At 47.7% G+C, this 13,274-nt stretch overlaps 1 protein-coding gene across 1 annotated transcript in view; it reads left to right on the forward strand.

The window, feature by feature from the left end:
- HUNK (hormonally up-regulated Neu-associated kinase) overlaps positions 1-13,274 on the forward strand; it is a 118,373-nt gene that overhangs the window by 80,379 nt on the left and 24,720 nt on the right. The window contains exons 6-7 of the mRNA XM_030330060.1: positions 6,100-6,235; positions 11,659-11,821. Coding sequence (XP_030185920.1) covers positions 6,100-6,235; positions 11,659-11,821 — 299 coding nt within the window. The remainder of the gene's footprint in view (positions 1-6,099; positions 6,236-11,658; positions 11,822-13,274) is intronic.

Genomic DNA, 13,274 nt, shown 5'->3' on the forward strand with positions numbered 1-13,274 from the left:
ATGGTTAAAATACAACATTTTTATTTTACTACTGTTACGCATTTTTCTCTTGAGTTTATAAAGCATCCATGAAGCCGACCTTGAATTTATGTTTGCCAAATGGAATCCAAGCTGAAATGCATTCTTTTTCTAAAAAAAAAAAAATGTTTATTTATTTATTTGAGAGAGAGAGAGAGAGAGAACATGAGCAGGAGAGGGGCAGAGAGAGGGAGAGAGAGATTCCTAAGCAGGCTCCATGCTGTCAGCACAGAGCCTCATGTGGGGCTTAAACCCATGAACTGTGAGATCATGACTTGAACCAAAATCAAGAGTCGGATGCTTAACTGGCTGAGCCACCCAGGTGTCCCATGAAATGCCTTCTTGTATGTAATGATCTGATTAGGTCTGTACTTCCCCTTTGCTAGGGAGGATAGAATCTCTTGTACCCTCATGCCTGGAAAAGGCAGACAGGGCTCACTTTGAATCCCAGTGAGATCCTGAGGAACTGGAGAACTGCTTCTCATTGGTTTAGTCAGGATGGGCCAGGTTAATGCACAGTAACAAGTAGCTCCCAAATCTCAGTGGCTTAAGACAACAATGACTTCTTTCTCATTCATACCACGTATCTGTGGAGAGTTGACGCAAGAGTTGAAGGATTCTGCCCATCCTAGTCAGTCAGGGTCCCCGACTGATGGAGCAGCCACCATTTCAAACATATCTGGTCCATGCGGAGGAAAAGAAAAGTCTAGAACCACCTCTCATCAGCAATTAAGTCTCCCACCAGCGTTTCGCTCACAACTCCCAGCTTTCTGAAGCATGTCACCTGGCTTCACCTAACTAAAGCAGATGGGGAAATACAACCCTACTGTGTGTCTAGAAGGCAGAAAGCCAGAAGTATCTGTTGAACATCATGAGTGTGAGTCACAGGCTGTGGGAGGAGGAGCAGATGGTCCGGCCTGTGATACTCCCCGGGGTGGGCTGCACGGCAGGGCAAGGCAGGTAGATGAGCAGCCCAGGAACTCATTCTTAACTGCGTCAGAACCGACATTGTTTTAACCCTAGTAATATTACCTGGACTTAGCAGGCTGGGCTCTAAGTGTTTTCTGATGGGGAACTTTAACTTTACCTTAAAGAAGTAAAAGCCGTGGGGCGCCTGGGTGGCGCAGTCGGTTAAGCGTCCGACTTCAGCCAGGTCACGATCTCGCGGTCCGTGAGTTCGAGCCCCGCGTCGGGCTCTGGGCTGATGGCTCAGAGCCTGGAGCCTGTTTCCGATTCTGTGTCTCCCTCTCTCTCTGCCCCTCCCCCGTTCATGCTCTGTCTCTCTCTGTCCCAAAAATAAATAAACGTTGAAAAAAAAAAAATTAAAAAAAAAAAAAAAAAAAAAAAAAGAAGTAAAAGCCGCACCCCTGAAGGTATTTAAAACATAGTCCAGAGGAACTTCCAAAGAAGATGCGTTAGAAATGTTCGGAGTGATTTTAGCCTCCCTGGAGTTGGCTCATAAGTGTGTCTCCTCGACTAGGGCTTTACCGCTCCGTGCTAGGTACCAAGCATAGTGTTTACACAGAGTAGATGCTCAGGGAATCTAGGTTGCTTACTCTGCTGGCAAAGTGTGTGGCCTAGGAAGGCACAGATCCGCCCAGCTGCTCAGGGATGGGACTTGACCTGATACGCTGGGGCCCAGAGCTGTATGCTGGCTGCCGGGGCAGTGCAAAGGATGTTGGCTTGTTTACGCAGTGAATGACTTCAGTTTTGGGGATCACTCCCATGCCTTCTGACAGCCCCCGCTTTCTCCAACCCTTTGCCCTTTATGCCCTGCCAGCTTTACCTCTTCTCCTTCCCGACTAGCCTGGCCCCCCCGTCATTTGTGATACTGTGTGGCACCATATTGTTTACATCCCCAAATACTCACTCACCAGTAACAAGAGCAGCTGAATGGCCAGGTAGAAGTGCTTTGTACATTACCATTTACTCTCGTAACAACCCTGCAAGGTAAGTACTCTCATTCCCAATTTATCAGGGAGGGGGAAACAGAGTCTCAATGAGCTTATGTGACTTCTCTGTTTCTGATTTTATGTCTGCTTCACCCCCAAACCTGGATTTGCCTAATATATCAGGCTGCTTCTCTCCCTTTCCTTATTTTATTTGCTATAAGATGCTTCCCCTTCCTCCAGATTTGGGGGGAATTATCTGTCGTTTTTACGTTTTGAGTAATGTCAAAATTGAGATGCCCAAATTGAAAATACGCCAATTTCATTAAATGTCTTGCCAACACATCTTTAATTTAATGATTCTATCATTCATATTTGTAATGATCTCTACATGTGTACCGTATAATAGTACAATTAGATTCAGTTGGGAGAATTTTGGCCGAGTTAAAAAAAAAAACAAAACAACCTCAGTGTTATTGCCCTTGTGAGTCTACTATGCATGCTTTCGAAGAATTGCCCCTCATCTCTACCATGTAGTTTGAGAACTTAAGCTTTTGGGATCTTTGCTGCAATTCTTGCTTCTAGACAGTCTCTTTCCGCTTGTTGTTGGCACTTGCCTATCACAGGGTCGGGAATGCCTTTCATGGCTTACGCGTTTTTCAGGCAATTTACCTTTACATCACTACATCTCAGTGATGGTACTTACACATTCCAAACAATCACTTCAGATCAAGAGGGTTTTGCACCATGAAATCACGGAAGTGAAGCTGAAGGTGAATTGTTCGCGTTTTGTAAGGATTGAGCCAATGCCAGTTGAGATTTTTGAGAAGGTTCAACCGTCAAATTCTTGTTCTTGATGCTTTTGCCTAGGAAATGATAGGGAAGGAGACTTGCGTGGGGATGGGACTCCACTTGCAAGTGATGGGCTTACCACTGCAAAAAGTCCGATGGCTCTGTCTGTGTCCTATAGCCCTTTCCCTGGGCACAGTGTCATGGCACTCACACAAACCAGTCCAGACTCTGGAAAGTAGGAGGAAAGTAGGTTTTGCACCAGAAGTGTATAATGCATATGATGTGGAGCACGGAGAGGGAGCTCTTTGTGTGGGTCAGCCCTACCCTTGGGCCTGAATGGAGACCCCAATTCCTAGCTTAGAAGAGTGGGGGGCAGGGGTGCCTGGGTGGCTCAGTTGGTTAAGCATCCGACTTCAGCTCAGGTCATGATCCTACGGTTTGTGAGTTTGAGCCCCGCATCAGGCTCTGTGCTGACAGCTCGGAGCCCGGAGCCTCCTTCGGATTCTGTGTCTCCCTCTCTCTCTCCCCTCCCCCACTCACGCTCTGTCTCTCTCTGTCAAGGGGGCAAGGAGTGGCCATGCCTGCCATGGCTTTCCAGGAAAATGGAGAATTTTAATCCCTTTGGGGTCATGAAACAGGGATTTTCAAGGCCCTGACACAAACTTTTTCAAAGAACTCTGACGATATTTTCAAAGTCCTTTTGGGATAGTAATGCCACGTTTGTGATGTCCAAAGAAATAAAATTCATCAGTAGAGATCAGAACTAAAATTACTTGTGCTCATCAGCAGTTTGTGAAGGTGCAGAGTGCGTGGTTCTGAAAATAGAACAAAAACGCACATCCAGTCTGTTCTTAGCTCTTCTGGTTAATCATACCCTGAAAAAGCCTGGCAGTAGCCTGGCTTGTACGGGTCCTTTGAGGGTAAGCGACAGAGATGTCGCAGAAACATCCGGAACTCACAGCCTCCGCATTTCAATTCATTGAGGCCGCATCTTTTTTATTTGATCAGTAGATGTCCCTGATTAGGCATCCAGATGACTTGCAATGTACGGGAGTCGAGAGAAGAGGGATAAAGGTTCCAAAAAGAGAAGCGTCTTTTTTCTTTCTTAACTTTTTTTTTGTTTGTTTGTTTGACATCTGTTTGCTTTTCAGACCATTGAACAACATTTTAGGAAAGTTTTATATGGAGACTCAGCTATAAACCTCAGAGTATTAAATGTCCCTCATAACTGTGTCTACACATGTACTTTTTACCCACTACATTCTTAAAGAGAAATAACCTGATGACCACACCAACTGTATGGAAACCCACTGGAGGAGTTACTTGGTGGTAAAAATTGTTTCTTTTGGGTTGATTCTGGCATCACCATCAGCCCCTCTTTTGATGGCTTGATTTCTGCCCTACAGAAGACAATGACAGAAAACACCCACCATTCTCTAAGAACGGTATCGAAATGACAGCCAAAGCCTATGAGGATGTGGGAATTCTTACTTTTCTTTGAAAGGTTAGATTATGTTAGAAAACTGAAAGATAGCTTTGGGGAGAAGGATAGAAAAGTTTGGGAACCAAGCAAATCGGGATTATTTTCTGGAATCTATTACTTGGTATGTTGGAAATTGGATATCATGTGCAAGGCTACATAAGAGAATATTATTAGAAACTTATTTGTAATGTTTTTCTTTTTGAGAGAGAGAGAGAGACAGAGCATGAGCTGGAGAGGGGCAGAGAGAGAGGGAGACACAGAATTGGAAGCAGGCTGCAGGCTCCAAGCTGTCAGCACAGAGCCCGACATGGGGCTTGAACCCACGAGCCATGAGCTCATGACCTGAGCCGAAGTCAGATGCTTAACCTACTGAGCCACCCAGGCGCCCCAAGGATATTTTTTAAAGTGCCAAGATGATACGACAGTAAGATAAGGAGTACAGAATAAAAACGAAATCACAGTCCCACAACTCAAGCAAGACAGGCCATCTCCATTTGGAAGTAATCAGTCCCTGGCATTCTTTGTCTATATGTGCTCATGCCTATTGTCACGCTAGCGGCTTTGGAGCCTGTGACCTTCCTGTGCATTATTCAAATATTTTTTCCACGTCGTGTAGTTATCTCCATTGTTATACTCGTAAAGGATGGAAATGTCTCCTTAGAGATGAACCAGCTTCCTATCCCTAGTGCCTGGCTGGACAGCAGGTGCTTTGTAAATGTTCATTTAATAAAGGACACCCAGGACATTTGAAAAAATCACTGTGGCTTTTGCCTGGGACGGAGGGGAAGGGGGTAGTAGGGATCTTCTGGCTTCTCAGTTGCCTCTCATACTCTTTCCTTACATACCATGCTCAGCCTAACTAACGTGACCACAGCCACGTTCAGTAGGCTGCCAGATAAGGACAGACTTTTTTGGCAACACAGTCTGCCCAAGCTGCCCCTTCATTTTGAGGGAATGCACAAAAGGAAAGGGCCCCTCAAGTAGATGTGGTTTTATAGTGTGGTGCTTTCTGCAACATTGTACACAAACTAAGGAATTTAAAATTTGAGTTACAGGGGCGCCTGGGTGGCTCCTTCGGTTAAGCGTCTGACTTCTGCTCAGGTCATGATCTCGTGGCTCATGGGTTTGAGCCCTGCATCGGGCTCTGTGTTGACAGCTCAGAGCCTGGAACCTGCTTCGGATTCTGGGTCTCTCTCTCTCTCCCTCTCTGACCCTCCACTTGTCACTCTCTTTCTCTCACTCCTTCAAAAATAAATAGACATTAAACATTTTTTTTTAAAAAAATCGAGTCACAGGGTTTACTTACACCGTAACCCAGACTGGCCCTCTGATTGGCCTGGCTACACAGGCGTGGGCTATAGCTCATCTGGGTGCTGTGTCATCAGTCCAGAGTCCAGGGACTAAGTAGATGGCCATGCAAAATGGCTTTAAAAGAAAGGACCAGAAAGAGAGCACGACCTCCCTGGGTCTCAGGAGGCTCTGTGTGTCGCATGGTGAGGGTCAAGTTAGAGGGTAGAATTTTGAATGCCTTCATTCTCTGGTTCCTTTCTGAGTACTCAAAAACCCACCTTGAGGCCAAGTGTTTTCTCTTTACTTCCTTTCATCCCTGTATTACCAGCCTGTACGTCGCACATCCCTCTGGCTCACCTTTAGAGATGGACCCGCCAAGCTAAGACCGCAGTATTGGGAAGTGCAGGGCACGGGGAGAGACCTGAATCGGCTCTTACTTTACCGTGTACCAGTTGTATTCCTGGGACAGATACCTTAAACTCGTCGGACTCGAGGCACCCGGAGATCCAGGGAATAGGTCAATGCTGGCAATGACTCCGGAGAGGTGGTCGGGCACCTGCCTTGAGTCTCGGTGGCCTCTGCATTCAGCCTGTGACGCGGATGTCTGTTTGCCGAATGTCTCCACAGGGGCCATCAACTTCCTGCGCTCTCTCCTGGAACCGGATCCTGTGAAGAGGCCCAATATCCAGCAAGCCCTGGCAAATCGCTGGCTTAATGAGAATTACACAGGCAAAGTGCCGTGTAACGTCACCTATCCCAACAGGTAATCGAGTGTATGCAGAGGGGGCCCTTCTCTCGGGCCACACGAGGCCGTCTTCTGAGCCCTCACCACTTCTGGGCAGGAAGCTGTGCGTGATTCGAGGAGAAGCTGCATTTCCCCTTGGCCGCCCCCTCCCCTCCGGGCCCCTACAGCCACCGACTAGCCCACCTCCGCGCACGAGAGGAAGTGTAGACGGGGCCGTCCTGTGCAGCTGTGCAGAGCGCACCCTGCACAGGGCACCCAGCAGAGGGTGGGTGGAGGCTGCCCTCCACACCCCATTCCCCTTGTCAGACGTGCCCCGGGGGCCTACGTCTTCTATCTTCACAGAGTGGCACCTCTTTCTAATTCACGCAAAGGGACCATTTAGGCTTGCTGTGGCCCGAGCGAGCGGGCGCGTGTCTGTGCCGAGCGTGTCTGTGGCCGTATCTGGTTGCGTGTGTGTGTGTGTGCGTGTCTGTGTCTGTGAGTGTACATAGTTGTGTTTGAGTGTGTGAGATCCATCCGTGGGCTCTCCTGCCAGCCTCAGGCAGAGTCCAGCGGGATTGCCCCTCTCCCCTTTCAGACCACCCCTTGGGCTCCTCTTCTGACACTTGTTTGCTCTGATGTTTATTTTAGCACCGAGTCCCTTGCCTTAGAATGTTGGGGTCAGGAGGAAAAGGCAGTAGGAGGGGTCAGCCGCTTCGGGCCGTGTTTCCCTGTGGCCTTCCTGCGAAGGCTTCACTTTAGCAGCTTCCATGAGGAGAATGCTTTAAGGCAGGCTTGAAGGCAGGGGTCCGTGGCATGGAAATGCTGAGGGGCACCTCATGATGGCCCACACGTCACTGTCACTGCTGTAGTGACTACACATTGGAAAACAAGTATAAGAAAACATTAGCTTGTACTTCCTTCCTACTCATCGGACGTATTGTTAACCAACCCGAGTGAAGGCATGAGGACCCTCACCTTGGTTCCCTTAGAGCAAACATGAACACCACGAAGGTCAAATACCTTCCAGGACTGGGACCCACACGCCGGGTCCCGGGCCTGCTCACTCTAGTCTGAAGCTCAGATGAGGACAAAAGGACCACTGATGAAGGGGGGACAGAGATTTTCAAGATGTCCAGGAAGGTCTGGAAACATCCATCAAGACTTAGGAAAGCTGTCACCCTGAGTTCTTCAAATAGGATGGGCAGGCAGGGCTCTGTCTTGGGGAGAAAGTTCTAGAAGAACTTAAGAGGCCGTGGGTGGAGTCCGTATCCATGCCACCGAGCCAGATTTACACTCACCAGGGCTGAGGTGGTTTCACTCACCGCCATCTAGAATTCTAGCATTTGACTCATGAGAAGTAATTTAAACAAAGTCTAGTTACTTAGGTTACCAAGGGAACCTGGAAATAGACTGCTCGTTTCCAGCACTGGCGCCCCTCGGCCCGTACCTGAAACAGACACCAGAAAGATTACCTCAACGTGAGCTGGAAAGCCAAGCCGAGGAGCCATGCCTCATTACCAGGGCTCACGAAAGATGGCAGCACACAGGTATGCTGTCTGCTAAAGGAGGGGGCAACTGGTGACAGCCACAGGAGTCATTAAGCGAATGTGATCGCTGCCTAAATGAGTATAATCAATCCACTCAACATGGCAGCCGTTGGAAGGAAGCGGCTCTGGTAGTAGAAACACAGCCTGCCCCTCCCTGATGGCCGCATCTTCATTCGCAAGGAGTCATTCCGGGGTGCGTCATTCCGTAGCTTTTCCACAGGTCGCAGATAGGCGTTTGTGGATTACAACTTCAACCCAGGTATTGTCTGCTGGTTTTGCCAGATCAGTGATTTTTGCATTTGGATTTGGTCAAAAGCATAAAGGCTGCACGTGAACTAGTTGGGTTGGGACCACCGTTAAGATCCTGTATATCAAAGAAAACAGCAGCTCGCTGCCTTCCGTTTTCGTGTGGCCCGTCGCTCATTTTGTACCAGAGGCAGATAAATGTTGTTTTTTTTTTTAATTTTATTTTTTTAGTGTTTTTATTTATTTTTGAGACAGAGAGAGACAGAGCATGAATGGGGAGGGGCAGAGAGAGAGGGAGACACAGAATGTGAAGCAGGCTCCAGGCTCCGAGCTGTCAGCACAGAGCCCAACGTGGGGCTTGAACTCACAGACTGTGAGATCATGACCTGAGCTAAAGTCGGACGCTCAACCGACTGAGCCACCCAGGCGCCCAATGTCGGGTTTTAAAGTGCTGGAACCAGAAATCGAAACTCTTGGGGGAGGCAGATGTTGTTTACAGTCTTTATTTTGAAAAACGTGTAAGGCAAAAAATGTGCTTTTGATAGTTCTTTTTTTCTTTTTAAGGTTTTATTTTTTTAATTATTTTTGAGAGAGCGCAAGCAGGGGAGGGGCAGAGAGGGGGACAGAGGATCCGAAGTGGGCCCCACGCTGACAGCAGTGAGCCTGAGGCGGGGCTTGAACTCCCCAACAATGCAATCACGACCTGAGCCGAAGTCGGACGCTCAACTGACTGAGCCGCCCAGGTGCCCCTGGTAGTTATTTTTCTGGTTTGACCAGTACACAGATTAATGGAGTAAGAACATGTGATCAGGGAAAGGAATATAGGCTTTATTATAAAGTATATCTTACAGCTTCTCAACATACCTAGCCTCAGATTTTATTATTTTAGATGTTGTTAAAAGTGTTTTACTTGTGGGGCGCCTGGGTGGCTCAGTCAGGCGAGGATCCGACTTCGGCTCAGATCATGATCTCACAGTCCGAGAGTTTGGGCCCCACGTCAGGCTCTGTGCTGACAGCTCGGAGTCTGGAGCCTGCTTCGGATTCTGTATCTTGCTCTCTCTCTCCCCCTCCCCTGCTCATGCTCTGTCTCTCTCTCTCTCTCAGAAATTAAAAAAAAAAAAAGGGTTTTACTTCTGGGAAATGGATAAAATAAAGGGCTTATGTTTTATATCACTCTTCTGTAAAGCCTTTTGTTATGTCATTTGGGCTTCCAAGTTGATCTCCAAAAGGCAAGAGGAAAATATCTTTAAATTGTATATTTACAATTTAAATGTATAAAAGTACACTTTCAAGCCAGTCCGTCAACAGTTTTGCCATGTGCCAGGCTAGCCTCCCTGTTCTGGGAGCAGATATTTTTATGGAGGTGACCTTGGCTGCCTTCCTCCATCTTCCTTCTGGGTCCTGGACAGTCTCCCACCCCTCCAGTTAGCTCTGCAGATGGGTGGGAAGGGAAGGAGGTCATGGGTAACACAGGAAGGAATTGGGCCAAAGCGGTCTAACACGGGATTTAATGCAGATTTACTTAGAATTGCACCTAGTGTTGCAGAACGTTTGACTAGTGACTGTATTGCCCAAAAAGGAGGAGATGATACAAATTAAATAACTGATGCTGCAGAATACCAAATATACATGCCACTAATTGAACATGTTTTTTTTTAATTTTTTTTTAACATTTTTATTTATTTTTGCGACAGAGAGAGACAGAACATGAGCAGGGGAGGGGCAGAGAGAGAGGGAGACACAGAATCGGAAGCAGGCTCCAGGCTCCGAGCTGTCAGCACAGAGCCCGATGGGGGGCTTGTACCCACAGACTGCGACATCATGACCTGAGCCGGACGCTCAACCGACTGAGCCACCCAGGCGCCCCAGAACATGTTTAAAATAGGGGCACCTGGGTGGCTCGGTCGGTTGAGCATCTGACTCTTGATTTCGGCTCGGGTCATGATCCCAGGGTTGTGAGATAGAGCCTCATCTGGGGCTCCATGCATGCACACGCTCTCTCTCTCCCTCTCAAATGAAAAAAAAAAAAAATAGTACTTTCAATCAAGAGAGTCAGCAGTGCCTTTTGGCAGAGCTCTCCTATTTCTGAAGACAGTGGACATGAAGGGCAGAGTTGGAGTGCCTGCCCACGTTTACTGCCCTCTTTTCACCTCCACCCTTCTCCTAGAGAGCTCTCCCTTCCCCTGCTTGCTCCTGGTGGAGAACAGGCTTCCAGGGTGTTGCTGGGTCGATTGGCCAGGGGCACCTTGCGTGGCCCTGATCTGATTGGCCAGGGGCAAGGCCATGAGGCTGTGGTCTGATTGGCCAAGGACAAGGCACACGGCAGTGATCTGATTGGCCAGGAACAGGGTCACTCCCGTGCAGACATTACTGGGGAGTTGCCAACAATGGAGTTTTCAGCGTTAGTAAGTGCTTTGGCAAACTTCAAAAGTATTATTTTTTTAACAAAAGTTATTTTTTACCAGTAGTCATTCTACTCCCCGCTCTCCACCCCACCACTGTGGTCTAGAATTTGTGATTTTATGGCCAACAGGGCGAGGAAGGCGGATTTCATGGTTCCTTGGGCCCATTTTCTTTGGATGGCACTTACTCATATCTAGCGAGGAAGTGCTGTCATAGGTTACATGGATGGGTGGTGGAAGATGGTCAGCAGACCTAGGTCTGCCCTTGCTGCCCTATTCAGCTGGCTTGTGAATTTGGCAAGTCAGGTTCCTCTTCTGTATCCCAGTGTGGAGTTGTCCTGTGCGGTTTCTCAGGGTGTTACGGTCTGAAGTCCCATAAAAAAATGTCTTCAGACCCTTGGGGGTGAGGGGTGGGTTACAGAGCTCTTGGGCCAGATGTGCCTTCCTTCTGCTCAGAGTGCCCCATCTGTATCTCTCTTAAGGGATTTAGAAAGTTCTATTTGATGATGTACCTGTTACCAACACACATACACTCTGTGTTCCTCAGCCTGCTTTCGTGTTCTCCACAGCCATTTGACACATCTGTTTACTTGAGAGCTGGTGAGTGTAGAGGTTTAGCATCTAGAGTCTGAGCTAGGCTGTCAGGGTTTGTATTGTGGGGCTGCAACTTCCTGCCTATGTGACCTGGGGCAAGTTACTTCATAGCTGTGGGCCTCAGTTTCTTCCATTGGTAAAATGGGGAAAATAACAGTACCCTACAGCCACGCCCCAGACTCTTATTTGTGAATGTGGGAGCTCTTGGTGCTTCTTTAAACACAGTCTGTATTGGCTTCTGAATGCACTCCTTTCCTAACCCACCTTACACCCAACTCAAATGTAGGCTCCACCCGTGTCCAAGAAGTACATTTTTAGAAAGCAACGCCAAAGTGTAAACAAATTTGGGGACAGTTGGGGAAATTTGAATATAATCCAGATATTAGAGAACACCAAGAAATTATTAAAATTTTGTTGGGTGTGTGGACAGTATTGTGATTCTGCAGGAGATGCCCTTGGATCTTAAAGGTGCACACTGGGGTGTTTAGGAATGAAATGTCATGATGTGTGTGTGAGTTAATGAATGAATGAACGGGTCTGATTGTCTCCAAGGGCCTGGGATGGGGAGGGGGACTGTGCTTTGTGCCGCCATGTTTGTGACCCCACTAAGGAGGATCCAGAACCTCTCGGTGGCCGTGGAGAAGTGACTGGTTCTCTCTCTACTGTGCAGGATTTCCCTGGAGGACCTGAGCCCGAGTGTGGTGCTTCACATGACGGAGAAGCTGGGTTACAAGAACAGCGACGTGATCAACACTGTGCTCTCCAACCGCGCCTGCCACATCCTCGCCATCTACTTCCTCTTAAACAAGAAACTCGAGCGCTATTTGTCAGGGGTGAGTGGGGCCCTGATGGCTGTTTTCTCTGCTCTCTGTGGAAAAAGGAGCTCTTCTTATACCTCGAGTGTTTCTCAGTTGCTGACACTTGATCTAAGCTGTTAATTTGAACTAATGGAAGGCTGAGTTTCTGAATGTGGGATAAAATAGTAGCTAAACTTGCTTCTCAGGTAGCTCGAGCTTTTTATCTGAGGTATTTTTCAAATATCCTCCCTCGGAGTTAAGCCCTGGGCAGCACTGTGAGAGAGTCAAGCCTCTTTTCCCTTCAGTTTCTCCGTTGCCTTCTCTGCCTACCTCTTAGCTCCTTGGGTTCCCATGTTAAAGGCATTGGGGATTTCTGTGGTCATAAAAGTTGGGGAGCAGAGCCTCTCAGACATTGATCTCGAAAGCATGATTTAATGAGGAAGGCATTACTTATTGGTACTTCTCCAGAAGGTGAAAATGAAATTGAGCTTTACTGGCTTGACCCCGGTGCCTTCAGTCTTGGTGACAGAGCACAGGTGTCCTGTGTCCCACGGGAGGAAGCGTGGGAGTCTTGCAGCCTAGGATGGGGTGGACGGTGGTACCCTCGTGCGTCGGCCGCCTTTGGTCTTCCGCCACAAGCAGTTCATGTGCGCCTGGGGAAGGAATTGACATGCTTCAGTGTCTACTTCTGACTAAATCCTCTCTCCACTTAAAAAGAATTCTGCAAACCACTCCTGTTTCTCCTACTCCGAATAGAGGAGATTGACCAGTTCTGACGGGAGGTCAGCCTGCTAGAGAGATTGAGAATTGTCAGGAAGCCTGTCGGAAATTTGATTTCAGATCCACGGTCACGAAGGGTGACCATCACCCTGTGTATGTGGTGCCCTGAGATCTGATGGTATGGGGCTGTCAGTGTTAGGAACACATGTAGAAAACAGAACATGAAGAACTTCTAGTGCATTTTCAGTGCTATTTAAAGTCATGTGAGAGTCAACCCAGTATCTCGCAAAAGGCTTAGAAACCTTTTGTGAGGTTTCTAGATTAGAGCTAAAATGAAAATCCACCTACAGTTGGGGAAATGATATTCTCCCTGTCTGGCAGAAATGACCACACAATAAGGCCCAGAAGGCGAGATGGTCAGAGTGTGTCTCTTTAGCAAATGGATTTGGGAGATGTCTACAAAACATTGCTGAATAGACACAGAGGCTCTTTGGGAGGTTTGTTGAACAGTTGGATGAGAGTGCAGGTGTTTCTAAGCTGAGTCAGCTTAGGGAATTTGCTAGATTTTGCTCCAGTGGGAAATTATCCACAGAAGTACTTTTTGGGTGAACCACCAGAGGAAAAATTGTACTTGAGAAGAAACATTCTCAACAAATAAGAGGCTTTTGAAAATAACAATGGTGTTTTGTTGGGGGGTGGGATGGCAAATACATGTCCCATGTAAGCCCTGCTGGGATGACACTTCTGATGGGGACAAATCTGCAGCTTT

The sequence above is a fragment of the Lynx canadensis genome, chromosome C2 (assembly GCF_007474595.2).
Source record: "Lynx canadensis isolate LIC74 chromosome C2, mLynCan4.pri.v2, whole genome shotgun sequence".
In the NCBI taxonomy this organism is placed as follows: domain Eukaryota; kingdom Metazoa; phylum Chordata; class Mammalia; order Carnivora; family Felidae; genus Lynx; species Lynx canadensis.